General features: G+C 37.0%; 1 protein-coding gene across 1 annotated transcript; it reads right to left on the bottom strand.

The window, feature by feature from the left end:
* Positions 1-6,447: 6,447 nt before the first annotated feature.
* LOC125480812 lies at positions 6,448-11,207 on the bottom strand. The gene is made up of 5 exons (XM_048591940.1): positions 11,073-11,207; positions 10,992-11,012; positions 9,906-10,640; positions 7,574-7,704; positions 6,448-7,438 (listed from the first exon to the last, which is right to left on the bottom strand). The coding sequence occupies exons 1-5, from the start codon at positions 11,205-11,207 to the stop codon at positions 6,448-6,450; spliced, it is 2,013 nt and encodes a 670-aa protein (XP_048447897.1).
* Between the last annotated feature and the right edge of the window lie 4,669 nt (positions 11,208-15,876).

Genomic DNA, 15,876 nt, shown 5'->3' with positions numbered 1-15,876 from the left:
CAGAGGCAAATAATCAAGGTTGTAACCAATTACTGGAGGTCGAAGAGCTCCCATGTGTTTCCTACTTCCAATTTAAACTGGGTTTTTGGGCATCCAAAGATTTGGGTGCCGAGGAAGGTAACTGGAGAAAATTAAAATATGGGGTACATTTTTTTGGTTATTGTGGGATGTCTACAAGTGAATTAAGGCATTTGCATTTGTTTCAAATGCGATTCGGGTTGGCTGTGATTCAATTAAATGGTGCCTTAGAAAGCCGTGCTTGCAGGTTTCTAGAGCTTAATTGCTCAATCCCTTGCAAATATATGGGATTTGTAGCTTATCTGATGTTCAATAAATTTGGGGAACATGAGATAGAAGCCTATGTGAGAGTTCATGTGCTATGCGGGCTATCTGGGGAACAAGTAAAGATGCTGAGCGCTGAAGGAGTGAAGATCTTTGGGAGCGATGATGAAGTTGGTTTTCATGAAATCCTGATTTGGCATTAAATCAACATGCCTAAACTAAAACAAGAATCAAACAAGGATTAGGATATCTTGGACACAAGATATTTGGATTTGTGTTTCCTAGTTGGTTTGGGATTTGGTTTTAGTATGGGATTTGGTTTCCTATATTCTTGAGCCTTTGTGTAAACCTATGACATCTACTAATATAAACAGATGGATGTGGGATAGAGTTTCGTGTGTGAGAGTTTTGAGAAGCATAAGTTTATATACTTGAGAACACTTTGTCTTTGTGAGTTCTCTTGTATTTGTTGGTAATCAATAAAGAGAGGTACTCCTATATTGGAGGAACTCTAAAATCGTTGTGTTTTCTTTATTGCTTGATTGTTTTTGGTTTAGTTTACAACAATCCTTACCTTAGTCTGTCAAGTGTGGGTTACAAGAGCGGGGCTGGTAGAGGACTGGAGAAGGATCGAGAAGGTTGCTGACTAAATGCAAGCGGTGAGTACTAGGTGTTATAGTTTATGGTTTGATAATAAGTATAGTTCTTTGTTTGCTTACCCTTTAATTAGGCATAATAAGCTTAATATTGTTTGGTTTTATTGGGATAATATGCTAATAAATAATCAACCATGGATTGATTTTACAGGTAAGGTGTTAACATCTACTGTTGTGAGAATTATGTGAGCTGGAACTTGGCTTGTTTAAATATGATTACTAGTAATTGTATGCTTAATTGCCAGGATGTAGGGATTCAAGTAGGAAGTAGGATTATGGGGGAGGGAAATAGGCTTGTGGGGGATGTTGTGGCTACATTAGTCTGACTAAAGAAATAGATTAATGAAGCGCATGACGTGGAATTACAGGGGTCTTGGAAGACCCGATTTTAAGAGTAATTTTAATTTTTTGTGTTCTAGTTTTAAGGTGGACCTTTTTTGTTTAATGAAATAGATGTGGTGAAGGTCCATGGAAACTTTTATAGAAGGTTTTTTGTGATAAGATGGTTAGCTGTAGCCCTGCTGGTACGGCTAGTGGTCTATGTTTAGTCTGGAACTCGTCCAAGGTTGTAGTCAATGTTATCACGTCGACTGCTCGTTATTTTCATTGTTTAGTGAACGATCCTTGTTCTAATCAAGATCAGTTTTTTACGTTTGTGTATGCTTTTCCTAAAGAGCAGTTACAACTGGAATTATGGGAGGATATCCTTAAGCTAGATCCAAAGGATAAACCGTGGTGCCTAATGGGTGATTTCAATAATATAGTGGGCATAACTGAGAAGAAAGATGGTTGCCAATCTACAACGTCGTATATGACCACGTTCATTAGTTTTTTAAACAGAGGAAGTCTTTTATCTCTAAATGCTTCTAGTGTCCCTTTTACTTGGTGCAACAACCAAGCTGATAACAGCAGAATACATGAGAGACTTGATAATTCGTATTGGTTAAATGAGAACCCGGATTATAACCTGCATAACAACCCAATTTATGGGTCGGACCATGGACCTATTCTCTTAACTTACATCTTAAAAAATTAGTATAAGGATAATTATCCCTTTAGATTTGAAGTTATATGGCTTCTTCATCCTGATTTTAAGGATTTTGTTAAGAATGCTTGGCGATGCAATGGAGTGTTTGGCCCCAATGACACTTTTAGGGCATGTGTTGGGACTTTCAAGTACCTAGTTAAAGGTTGGAATGAAACAACTTTTGGTAATTTAAAAGAAACCATCATGAAGAATCAAAATGTTGATTCAGAGATAGATTTAGAAATAAAGCTTAGTGAGGAACTTAATTCAATTCTTCGACAAGAAGAAATCATGTGGATGCAGAAAGCTAAAGTAAATTGGTTGCAATTATGTGATAAGAACACAATGTATTTCCAAACGATGGCAACTGTTCGAAAAAAAGAAAAATGAAATTAAAAAGATTAAGGATAGTTGTGGGTTTCGGTGGAATGAGGGTGAGGGTCTGGAACAGGTTTTTGTGCAGGATTTTAAACTAGGGTTTTCTTGTGATAGTTCCCCAGCTTTCGTAGACATCTCTTCTATTGTTGATATTATTAATCCTTGTATTGACAATCATCATAATGAACTTTTACTCAAGCCTGTTGAGGATATTGAAATATGGGATGTAGTTAAAAACATTGGTGAAAGTTTTTATCATGAATGTTGGGATACAATCAAAGATTCGGTGAGTGCAATGGTTAAGGATTTCTTTGAAAATAGTACTAGCTTGAGACTTATTGATCATACCAACATTGCCCTCATTCCAAAAGTGGAAAATCCTAAGTAATTATAGGCCAATTAGTCTTTGCAATGTGAGCTATAAAATAATCACGAAAATCATCATTAAAAGGTTAAAGCTGATAGGATTAAATGCACACCACAAAGTAGCACACAAATGTCCTATTAATTTTCCTTATTAACAATAATATTTGTCAATTGTAGCATATGAAAATAAGGGTCCTTCCCGCAGAAGATTGTTTTATCTAACTACTTAAAATGTCACAAAAACTGGGCTGCTGTCCCTACTGACCAGCCACCGAAAAATAATTATTAGACTGACTTACACTTATCTAAAGTCTACAAAATTTTATATGCAGATACTAGACACACAGAGCTACACTCACACAAATTTTTGGGATTTTTGGAGTTGATTTTCTATTTAAATTAAATCAAACAAAAACAGAACAGAGACAGATTTTTGAGTAGTTCGCAAATTAAGAAGAACGAGTTAGGGGAATTGCTATCCACCACCAAATAATCATGCAAACATGTTATGTTTCATTCAAATTCCTTCTATTTCCGGATGAAGATGCTCAAGTTGGCTCAATGTTAGAACCCAACCTATTACTCTTTCTAATGTAATATGTTAAGAGAATGGCGTTTTCAACTTAACTTAGTCCCTAACATGCAATCTAGAATGGTGTGTTCATAGATTTAACAGGTAGAAATCATTAAGAACGAAAAGAGTTTGAGTCATCACGAGGCATCGTAAGTACTGGCGTTGTCTTACTTATCCTAGAAATTGGTTCACATGTTAATCGCAATTAACAAGTACTACTCTAGAACATATGTAGGCCCTCATTCGACAAGGGCAGACACACACATATTCATAGCATTAGAATCCTAGATATGCTTACTAAGTATGCATCCGTAGAAAACACAAAAAGAATTCATCAATGAGACAAGTAGTGAACCAATTTTCATCCATTCGTAAAAGTAATTCAAATGAAATGTCATAACAAACTTACAATCATATTCGGGGCTTCAAAACAGCCACTAACTACTAAGAATTAGTTACACATAATTATCAAATTAAACCAAAAGAAAGACATGAGTTTGAGAAGATAAAACCGAGAGAAGAGAATGCCAAGATTTCCTCCTTCCTTTCCTTCCTTCCCTAACGCAGCAGCCTTGCCTTTTTTCCTTGCTTCCTTCCTTTTTTTTCTATCTTTTTTTTTTCACACTTTTTCTCCCACTTTGCTGCAACTTGTAGGTCTTTTCTTCTTTTCTGCTGCCACAGTTTTTTCTCCATAACTCACCCCACTAATAGCCATTTAGTGATGACAATAAGTGGGAGGAAATGCTAAAACAATTGTAACTCTTTGGGCAGCCTTTATGCCCATTACTCTCACTTAATTTTTCATTTCCTCTGATATTTGAATAGGTGTTAGCTGGCTTGTTCTTGGGTACATCAGTTTTGGCTATTAGTTTTATGGGATTTATTGCTTTCAATGCTTTCTTGTCAGTTACAAACTGCTCAGCCTCCTGGGAACCTTTCAGTGTTAGAACGACCATAACTTTTTCTAGAAAAATGATATTAACAATCCGCGAAATGCTCCAGAAAATAGACATCCGTAGCTTTCCAAGCATGTAAGGCTCATTCTCTAATTCATTCCGAGCTGTCCGCAACTTGCTTCCAAAGTCAGCTGACCTGCACAGACAGTTTTGACGAATATATTACTTAAAATTCCACTTGTGTTATTTTTCTTTTCTTTACTTGACAAATCCTACAAAACACAAAAACAAAGTAAATAACTCAAAAATATAAGGAACTAACTAAGAAAAGACAAGTGAATTTGATATAAAATATATATAAATATGAGCTTATCAAATACCTCCACACTTAGCTTTTGTTAGTCCTCGAGCAAAACAAAGAAAACATGAAAAAGTAGCAACATGAAAAACATTAGCTCCCCACTATGTGACCCTCATAGAATTTCATTCACGAAAACAAATCATCAAGAACCTTAGCAAGCATCAAAGAAGCTAATCCAAGCTCATCTTCCGTATGCAAATGTTAACAACTACCTTTTAATCATCCTTGAAGTGTAGTGTGTATAATAGCTATGCTAATGCCATTTCAAGTTTTGTTTTAAAACACCACATGCAAACTAGTGACCTTCTCACGGGACATCCACTCAATCACACATATGTTTAGTTTAACGTGTTTTGCTCAAAGAATCAAATGTGAAAGATCTACCATAAGCTTGCATAAAGATCTCATCTCCACAATCATAATTGCAAAACTAAAATCAAGAGGACTTTTATTGGTTGTAATGAGGCTTAGGGAGAGGGTTATAGAAATGAAAGGATAGGTAAACACAAGTTCCAAGCTACATTGCAAGCAATTCTCTTGTTGAGATTTATAAGAACTCAAGCTCTCCAACCACTCTACTAATACCTCCAATCACACCCCTAAACTTTTTATTTGGTTTGTATAGAATTTTTCTTTTTCTTTCTTTTTTCTTCTTTGTTTTTTTTTATTTTTTTTTATTTTTTAACCAATTTTCGCACATAACTAAATACAAACATGAAATACCCCCACACTTATTCTTTTGCCAAACTCCTTCAAAGTACTTCACAAACATTTCTCATAAGACAATCTTACATTGCTCACTAGCTAGCTTGGAAAGGGTAAGGAAAAATACTTAAGGTATAAGGGTAGACATATCTGGTGATAAGAAATAAAAGGCTTAACATATACGGCTCAAATTGACAATCTAATGATATCATTTTTCTTTAGGAAACATGCTTATTTGGGCCATGGTGATAAACCTAATGCCTCTATCATTTTCAAGTTCATGCAATCAATGACAAACATTTCGAAAGATCGTTACGCAAATTCTAAAGATGTAAGTCACATAAGTTCATCACACATGAAAGAATAGGAGTGTATGAAAAATGCACACACTTTCAATAGGCTCAAAAACTCACATAGGTTGTATATGGTCACTATGTTCACATATGAAGCTTTAAATCATGCTTTAGTTTCACATCAACAAGGCTATGTGCTTTTGGTTTTTCAAAGATGATTAAACATGTACAAGGCTAACAAGAGAATAAGGAATTTCACACAATACATGCTTACTAAGTTCTTGATCACCGTGGTTCAAATTCAATCCAGTTATATCATTGGGCCGGGAAACTAACAAAAATCTAATTCAAAACAATAAAGAAAATAAGACTATTTTTGGATTTTCAAATTTTTTTGAATGTTTTTCTCTTCTTTTGGGTTGTTTTTATTTTTTTTTTTTAGGGTAAACAAAACTAATTAAGAAAACAAAAAGCAACAACAAAGAAACAAATTAAACCAATTCTTAGTCAAAGGGACAAAAATTTTCAATTTGGTCATTTTTTCAATCCTTACCCCCAAACTTAAACTGGACATTGTCCCCAATGTCAGAAAACACAATAATGCATACAATAAAAATAAAATAAAATAATAAGAAACAAAATAAAGCATTTGGACTGAAAACTTCCCCAATTTGCAGTAAAATCAAGTGATGACCCCCAAACTTCAATTCTGCAATCTCCAAAGGTGGACATAACCAAAGATTCCTACAAAGAAAAGAAATAATTTAGCTTATCACACAAGAAAATTCAGAAGAAAAAAAAACAAATGAAAAATTGAAAATGACATAAAAAGACAATGAATAGAAATATTGGGTTGCCTCCCAATAAGCGCTTGCTTTTACGTCCGCAGTCGGACGGTACCAAGAGTAATCATTGAAGGGAAGCTGGTTCTTGGAGGGGTACAACCTCCACATCATGCTCCGCAAAAGACTCGTAATATGGTTTGAGTCTATATCCATTCACTTTGAACACGTTTCTGGTCTTTGCACTTTGGATTTCCACTGCACCATGAGGAAAAATATTAGTTATAACAAACGGACCAACCCATCGAGAACGAAGCTTACCTGGAAATAACCAAAGGCGAGAATTAAATAGAAGAACTTTTTGTCCAATGGCAAAGCTCTTCCTTGATATCATCTTGTCATGAAATGCCTTTGATTTCTCCTTGTATATTCGACTAGACTCGTATGCATCATTCCGGATTTCATCTAACTCATTCAATTGAAGCTTCCTCTGCTGTCCAGCAACACTCATGTCCATGTTGTAGGCTTTGATCGCCCAATAAGCTTTGTGTTCTAATTCTACTGGAAGACGACATGGTTTCCCATAAACTAACCGAAATGGGGACATTCCAATAGGAGTCTTATAAGCAATCCTATATGCCCACAATGCATCGTTCAAGCGCATGCTCCAATCCTTCCTACTAGGACTCACAGTTTTCTCCAAAATTTGTTTCACCTCAAGGTTTGATACTTCTGCTTGACCACTAGTTTGCGGATGATAAGGTGTAGACACCTTATGTGTGACATTGTACTTCCTAAGCAACGCTTCAAATGTTCTATTGCAAAAGTGACTCCCTCCATTGCTAATGATTTCTCTAGGTGTCCCAAATCTTGCAAAGATGTTAGTCTTAATAAAATTTGAAACAATTTTTGAATCATTAGTTTTGGTGGCTTTTGCTTCCACCCATTTAGAAACATAATCCACAGCCAATAAAATGTAAAGAAAACCATTTGAAAATGGAAAAGGTCCCATGAAATCAATGCCCCACACATTAATGATCTCAACAATCAAAATAGAGGTTTGTAGCATTTGATTTCTTGGGCCCAAGTTACCTATTCGTTGACAACGATCACATGTTGCACAAAACTCGTACGCATCCTTAAACAAACTAGGCCAATAAAAACCACTCTCTAACACTTTAAGGGTTGTCCTCTTTGCTCCAAAATGGCCGCCACATGCATAAGAATGACAAAAAGTTAGAATAGATTTAAACTCAGATTCGGGGACACACCTTCTAATCAATTGATCAGGGCAATATTTCCATAAATAAGGATCATCCCACTCGTAGTATTTGGCGGTTTTGACAAGCTTATCTTTCTGAGCACGTGTAAAATCATCCGGAATCTTTTTGGTGACCTTGTAATTGATAATATCTGCATACCAAGGGTCAGTAACCTTTAATGAAAACAATTGCTCATCCGGAAAACTCTCACGTAAAGGGATGAAATCTTCCTCTGTGTTTGAGTGCACAAGTCTGCTAAGATGATTTGCTACAACATTCTCACTCCCTTTCTTATCCTTGATCTCCAAGTCAAACTCTTGAAGTAGAAGTATCCATCGAATGAGTCGCGGTTTTGCATCTTTTTTTGTGAGTAAATACTTCAAAGCTGCATGGTCAGAAAACACAATAAATTTAGTTCCAATCAGATAAGATCTAAATTTTTCTAAAACAAATACAATAGCTAGAAGCTCCTTCTCTGTTGTTGAATAATTCAACTGTGCATCATTGAGTGTTCGTGATGTATAATAGATGACATATGGCACTTTGTTGACACGCTGTCCTAGAACTGCACCGACAGCATAATCTGAAGCATCGCACATTAACTCAAAAGGTAAACTCCAATTTGGTGGCATGATCACAGGAGCCGTGGATAACAACTCCTTAAGTTTGTTGAATGCTACCGCACACTCTTCATTCATATCAAATGTTGCATCCTTTTGAAGCAAACGGCACAAGGGTCTAGAAATCATTGAGAAGTCTTTCATAAACCTACAGTAGAAACCTGCATGTCCAAGAAAAGAACGAACCTCCCTGACAGTAGTAGGGAGAGGTAAAGAACTAACAAGTTCTACTTTAGATTTATCAACTTCAATTCCATTTTCAGATATGATATGCCCTAGAACTAATCCATGTGAAACCATGAAATGACATTTTTCCCAATTTAAGACCAGATTAGTTTCTTGACAACGTTTTAGAACTAGGGACATATTATGTAGACATGCATCAAAAGAATCACCATAAACTGAAAAATCATCCATGAACACTTAAATTATTTTCTCAATCATATCAGAAAAGATACTTACCATACACCTTTGAAATGTGGCGGGGGCGTTGCAAAGTCCAAACGGCATCCTCCGGTATGCAAATGTGCCAAATGGACATGTGAAAGTCGTCTTTTCTTGATCCTCCGGAGCAACTGCAATTTGATTATATCCAGAATAGCCATCAAGAAAGCAATAATGAGAATGACCAGCTAACCTTTCTAACATTTGATCAATGAATGGAACTAGAAAGTGATCCTTGCGTGTGGTGCTGTTTATCTTCCGATAATCTGTACAGATTCTCCAACTATTTTGCACACGTGTAGGCACTAGCTCACTAGCTTCATTCTTAACAACTGTGACTCTAGATCGCTTCGGAACTACTTGAACAGGGCTCACCCACTTGCTGTCCGAGATAGGATATATGATTCCAACATCAAGAAGCTTGATAACCTCTTTCTTGACGACCTCCATCATGAGTGGGTTCAAATGACGTTGAGCTTCCCTTGTAGGTTTTGCAGCTTCCTCCAGCAGAATCCTATGCATACATGTAGCTGGATTTATACCTTTGATATCTGCAATGTTCCAAGCTATGGCAGTTTTGTGATCCTTCAGTACTCGGATCAGTTTCTCCCCTTCTTCTGTTGTGAGTTGTGATGATATGATGACCGATAATGTTTCAACCTCTCCCAAAAATGCATACTTCAAATGTTCAGGAATCGGTTTAAGCTCCAATTTGGGTGCCTGAATCACAGAAGGAAGAATTTTTTCGTTAGAAGTAGGAAGAGAAATAAAATAGGAAGAAAACTTACCACGAATTGGTGAAAGAGATTCAAGGGCTGCCACTGTCTGGATTAATTCTTCTTCAATGTGCTCAGAATAATTCAGTTTTCCATGTGTAATGCTATGCACTAACGCCTTCTCTAAATTGTCTTGTCCCACACCTTCATTAAAACAATCCTGCACAAAATAGTCAAACGCATTAATAGACAAACAAGATTCAAAATCACTAGGGTACCTCATAGCATCGAAGATTTTGAACTTGACGCTTTCTCCATCAATTTCCATGGTTAAAGTACCATCGTAGACATCAATCTTCGTACGCGCCGTTCTAAGGAATGGTCTTCCCAATATAAGAGGAAGTGTAGTAGGCATATAGGGTCATGTTCCATCTCAAGAACAAAAAAATCAGCGGGAAAAATAAGTTCATTCACTTGCACAAGTACATCCTCCAATAGGCCTTTGGGATATCTATTTGAACGATCTGCCAACTGGATTAGGACCTTTGTTTCCTTCAAGTCTCCAAGGTTTAGTGATTCATACACTGAATATGGCATCAAATTGATGGATGCCCCCAGATCACACAATGCTCTCCCAAACTCTTTCCCTCCAATTACACATGGAATGGTAAAGCTACCGGCATCCTTCAACTTTGGTGGTAGCTTTCTCTGCAAAACAGATGATACTTCCTCGCTTAATGCCACAGTTTCTTGATCATTGAATCTTCTCTTGTTTGTACAAAGCTCTTTAAGGAACTTTGCATACTTGGGCACTTGTTTTATGGCATCTAAAAGAGGTAAGTTCACTTGGACTTTTCGGAAAGTATCCAAGATTTCCTTATCAGTTTGCTCTTTCTTAGACTTCATAAACCTGCGAGGAAAAGGAATAGGGACACATGAGTTAAATGAATTTTGAACTTCTTTACTTACCTTATCAGAATCTTTTTTGTTCAATTCTGTATCTTTAGGAGAATTTTCAGTTTCTGTTGAAGCCTCATCTTGCTCAAGATTTTTGGTTTGTTGCTCCCCTTGCTCATTTGTATCTTTTGTAGTCCTCTTTTGCATCCTTGGCTGCTCAAAAACTTCTTTTCCACTCCTTAACGTCACAACATTCATCTGCTCCGCATTTGGATTCACCATGGTTTGGCTAGGCAAACTTCCTGATTGGTGTTGTTGCCCCATCAAACTTGCTAATTGACTCATTTGGCGCTCAAGGTTTTCAATTGCTTTGTCTGTTTTCTGTTGATGAGATTGAGTAGAGTTCGCTAAAGAAGCAATTAAATCCTCAAGAGACTTACTTGGAGCTTGTTGTTGTTGAGGCTGAAATAGTGCCTACGGTCTTGCTTGAAAGAAGCCAGGTGGACGGTTATAGTTGTTGAGAACAGATTGTTGTCTGTTGTCTTGATTGTTCCATTTTAAGTGTGGATGATCGCGCCACCCTGCGTTATAGTTGTTGGAGTATGGATCATACTTTTGTCTTTGTTGCCCCTGAAACCCTCCTAACGCATTAGCTTGCTCAAGACCTCCTTGATCTATTAATGAAGGGCACATATCCGTGGCATGTCCCATCATTGAACAAACATCGCACACCTGTTTTGGAGCCACCATAACCTGTTGCACAAGATTAGTCAAGTTAGCTAATTGTAATTCAATACTAGAGTTAACATTTACCTTGTTAACTTTCTTAAGAGGTAGCTCATCTCTCCCTCGAAATTGTCGTGTGTTGCCAGCAATGTTCTTTAATAATGCCTTAGCATTTGTTGGTGTCTTGTCCATGAATGCTTCTCCACTTGCTGCATCAAGCATTACACGATCAGTACCACACAATCCTTCATAAAAATATTGTATTAAAAGATGCTCTGAAATTTGATGATTAGGACAAGATGCAATCATATGTGTGAATCACTCATAGTAATCTCCAAAGGGCTCTCCATGTTGTTGTCGGATTGCACATATGTCTTTCCTTATGCTTGCAGCTTTTGTGGCCGGAAAATATTGCTCCAAGAATGCTTGCTTCACCTGGTTCCATGTGTTTATTGATCCTGGAGGTAAATTATAAAGCCACTCCTTTGCCTTAGCTTCTAATGTAAATGGGAATGCCCTCAACTTGACTTGCTCCTCATCCACATTGGCTGGTCTCATTCCCGAGCATACCACATGAAACTCCATGAGATGCTTGTTGGCATCCTCTATTGAGAAGCCATGGAACTTAGGCCAGTAGTGAATCATGCCGGACTTAAGCTCAAATCCTCCTTCTGCATTTGGATATGTGATGCACAATGGTTGTTGATCCGTATTAGGCGTTGCCAACTCCCTCAAAGTACGGTTATCAGCCATGCCTTCTTGTGGTTCTTCCTCCTCTTCCGAACTCAAATGTGGTGGAGAAAATGGTGGTAAAGACACCGATGCACGCTTCTGCTTGATTGTTCCTCGAAGCTTTCGAAATGTTCGTTCAACCTCAGGATCGTAGGAAGCTAGATCAATGCTCTTGGACCTTCGAGTACGCATATACTACGAAGAGTACCTGATATAAAAACAAAAACAAAAACACTAATTAGACAAGAAAAGAAAACAATAAAAAATAAGTAATTAGAAATAACAATCCCCGGCGACACGGCGCCAAAAATTTGATAAGATTAAATGCACACCACAAAGTAGCACACAAATGTCCTATTAATTTTCCTTATTAACAATAATATTTGTCAATTGTAGCATATGAAAATAAGGGTCTTTCCTGCAGAACATTGTTTTATCTAACTACTTCAAATGTCACAAAAACTGGGCTGCTGTCCCTACTGACCAGCCACCGAAAAATAATTATTAGACTGACTTACACTTATCTAAAGTCTACGAAATTTTATATACAGATACTAGACACACAGAGCTACACTCACACAAATGTTTGGGATTTTTGGAGTTGATTTTCTATTTAAATTAAATCGAACAAAAACAGAACAGAGACAGATTTTTGAGTAGTTCGCAAATTAAGAAGAACGAGTTAGGGGAATTGCTATCCACCACCAAATAATCATGCAAACATGTTATGTTTCATTCAAATTCCTTCTATTTCCGGATGAAGATGCTCAAGTTGGCTCAATGTTAGAACCCAACCTATTACTCTTTCTTATGTAATATGTTAAGAGAATGGCGTTTTCAACTTAACTTAGTCCCTAACATGCAATCTAGAATGGTGTGTTCATAGATTTAACAAGTAGAAATCATTAACAACGAAAAGAGTTTGAGTTATCACAAGGCATCGTAAGTACTGGCGTTGTCTTACTTATCCTAGAAATTGGTTCACATGTTAATCGCAATTAACAAGTACTACTCTAGAACATATGTAGGTCCTCATTCGACAAGGGCAGACACACACATATTCATAGCATTAGAATCCTAGATATGCTTACTAAGTATGCATCCGTAGAAAACACAAAAAGAATTCATCAATGAGACAAGTAGTGAACCAATTTTCATCCATTCGTAAAAGTAATTCAAACGAAATGTCATAACAAACTTGCAATCATATTCGGGGCTTCAAAACAGCCCCTAACCACTAAGAATTAGTTACACATAATTCTCAAATTAAACCAAAAGAAATACATGAGTTTGAGAAGATAAAACCGAGAGAAGAGAATGCCAAGATTTCCTCCTTCCTTTCCTTCCTTTCCTTCCTTTCCTTCCTTCCCCAACGCAGCAGCCTTGCCTTTTTTCCTTGCTTCCTTCCTTTTTTTCCTATCTTTTTTTTTTCACACTTTTTCTTCCACTTTGCTGCAACTTGTAGGTCTTTTCTTCTTTTCTGCTGCCACATTTTTTTCTCCATAACTCACCCCACTAACAGCCATTTAGTGATGACAATAAGTGGGAGGAAATGCTAAAACAATTGTAACTCTTTGGGCAACCTTTATGCCCATTACTCTCACTTAATTTTTCATTTCCTCTGATATTTGAATAGGTGTTAGCTGGCTTGCTCTTGGCTGCATCAGTTTTGGCTGTTAGTTTTATGGGATTTATTGTTTTCAATGCTTTCTTGTCAGTTACAAACTGCTCAGCCTCCTGGGAACCTTTCAGTGTTAGAACGACCATAACTTTTTCTACAAAAATGATATTAACAATCCGTGACATGCTCCAGAAAATAGACATCCGTAGATTTCCAAGCATATAAGGCTCATTCTCTAATTCATTCTGAACTATCCGCAACTTGCTTCCAAAGTCAGCTGACCTGCACAGGCAGTTTTGACGAATATATTACTTAAAATTCCACTTGTGTTATTTTTCTTTTCTTTACTTGACAAATCCTACAAAACACAAAAACAAAGTAAATAACTCAAAAATATAAGGAACTAACTAAGAAAAGACAAGTGAATTTGATATAAAATATATATAAATATGAGTTTATCAACAGCCCCTTCTCGACCACTGCATATTTGGAAATCAAGGTGCTTTGCTTCAGGACGTTCTATTCATGATAATATTTTGATAGCTCATGAAATGTTTTCCAGTTTCATAGGTAAGAAATGTAGAACTGGAGCAATGGCAATCAAACTGGATTTAGAAAAAGCATATGATTATCTTAATTGGGAGTATATCAGGTATGTGCTTCTTAGATTTGGTGTTGCAGAAAGATGGGTGAATTTAATTATGGAATGCATTACTTTAACTTCCTTCTCAATTTTGATAAATGGTTCTCCTTATGGTTACTTTTACCCTAAGAAGGGAATTAGGCAAGGGGATCCTTTATCGCTTTATATTTTCATTCTTTGCATGGAACCATTGATTAGACACTTTAATGAAATGGCCACTAACCCTAAATCACATGGTGGTATTCTGTCATCTTGTGGTGGATTTAGAATATCAAAGCTAGTGTTTGCAGACGATTGTTTGTTATTTACTAGGGCAACTACAAAAGGTGCTAGGAATGTTCTACAAGTTCTTAATATGTTTGCCAAAGCTTCAGGTCAACAAGTAAATTTTCACAAATCCTCTACTTATTTTTCAGAAAATACTAATGCTCAAACTAGAAATGCTATTGTCAATGTTTTACATATTCAACATAAAACAACCATCAATAAATATCTGGGCATTCATAATATAATGTTTTGGAAAGATCCAGTAAATGAATGTGAATTAATCAAAAGAGTAAAGCAAAAGCATGCGGGTTGAAAGGCTAATACTCTCTCTAAGGTAGGAAGACTAACCCTTATTAAGTCTTAACTTAATTGGTATGTCGAACCATATCATGTCTTGCTTTTAATGCCCTACTTGAGTAACTAAGAACTTAAATAATGAGTGTAGGGACTTCTTTTGGGGCAGAGATAGGAAGTTAAAACTTATGGCTTGGAAAAAAGTGTGTGTGGCGTAAAAAATAATCCAGAAAATTATGGAGGCGACACGTGGACTTTTGGGGGCAAAAAGACAAAATTACCCCTGAGGCACACCGGGATTCCCACGCGCATGCAATAGATAATAACGGCTCAATCGAGGTCAAAGGTGATCAAAATGATATTTTTTCAAAACCATCTTATCACTCGTCATCAAATCCTCACCCACAAGGTAACTCCCAATTATTCTTTTTTCAAATTAGGATTAATCACCAAATTAATTGATTAATTACCAAATTGATTGTAAGATATTATTTAACACAATATCTTGCAATTAGGGCCAAAATTCTACCATAAGTGGCTGCTCCCTATTTCTCCAAATAGGGCCAGCCATACCCTTATATATAGCCCCCCATTTCTTCAAAAACCTAAGTCCATTATTGTCCTAAAATTCTCTAAACACTTTTTCTGTCAAATTCTAATTTTGGCATCGGAGAATCTTCGGCCAAAGCCCCCCCCAATTCATCGTAGACGCTTGAGGCTCTTGGCTTTGATCTTAGGTGTTAATTGTTTTGCGGGTGCATTTTCGTCCAAGAAGAAGAAGGCGGAAATTTGCATCCACAAATTGGTGCTTTCATTAAGAGTTTGATTCGCACGCTTGAAGAAGACTTTCGCATTCAAAGTTTCTCATTTCTTGTTCATTTGTAGATGTTTCATACTTTCTTATTCTTAGAATTTTCTTTAAAAAATTCTTTGATGAAACATAAAAGAAAAGTACAATGGCTAGAAATTCAGAAACCACAACGAACAGAATTTCCTACGTTTAAGGATTTGGACCACGACGATCCATTAAGCTCAACGCAATGATGAATGAAGCGACACCACCCCCATAAGGAACCATTGTGGCAACCACCGTGGTAGCAACCACGACAGTGACCCTCAGCAAGCCCACTGGCCATGGTGAACGGGCCACCTCGTAGCAGCAGGCCTATGCCCATGCCACAAGGCAGCCAACCTAGAGCAAGGTAGCCCACATTCAAGACCACGGTGTTGCAATGGCAGTTGAGGCCCAAGTAGCTACAACAATTGGAGTAGCCCAGACCTCGTAGGCCCAAGGCTAACGCGAGGCCAATGCACTCCAAGGTTGAGGCCAAGGC

The sequence above is a fragment of a genome, unplaced genomic scaffold (genome assembly GCF_019419815.1).
Source record: "Pyrus x bretschneideri cultivar Hongxiangsu unplaced genomic scaffold, Pyrus_bretschneideri_v1 Contig36, whole genome shotgun sequence".
Taxonomy (NCBI): Eukaryota; Viridiplantae; Streptophyta; class Magnoliopsida; order Rosales; family Rosaceae; genus Pyrus; species Pyrus x bretschneideri.
Note: the sequence above shows the minus strand (reverse complement) of the source record. Positions and strands in the feature narration are given on the sequence as shown.

Bases quoted from the DNA above. Each gene is read 5' to 3' on its own strand.
- LOC125480812 (XM_048591940.1), bottom strand. From the start codon at position 11,207: ATGCTTGATGCAGCAAGTGGAGAAGCATTCATGGACAAGACACCAACA. The intron at 11,013-11,072 runs GTAAATGTTAAC...CTTGTGCAACAG, and splicing joins CTCTTAAGAAAGTTAACAAG to GTTATGGTGGCTCCAAAACA. The intron at 7,705-9,905 runs GTCCTAATCCAG...GTCACCAAAAAG, and splicing joins GAGACTTGAAGGAAACAAAG to ATTCCGGATGATTTTACACG.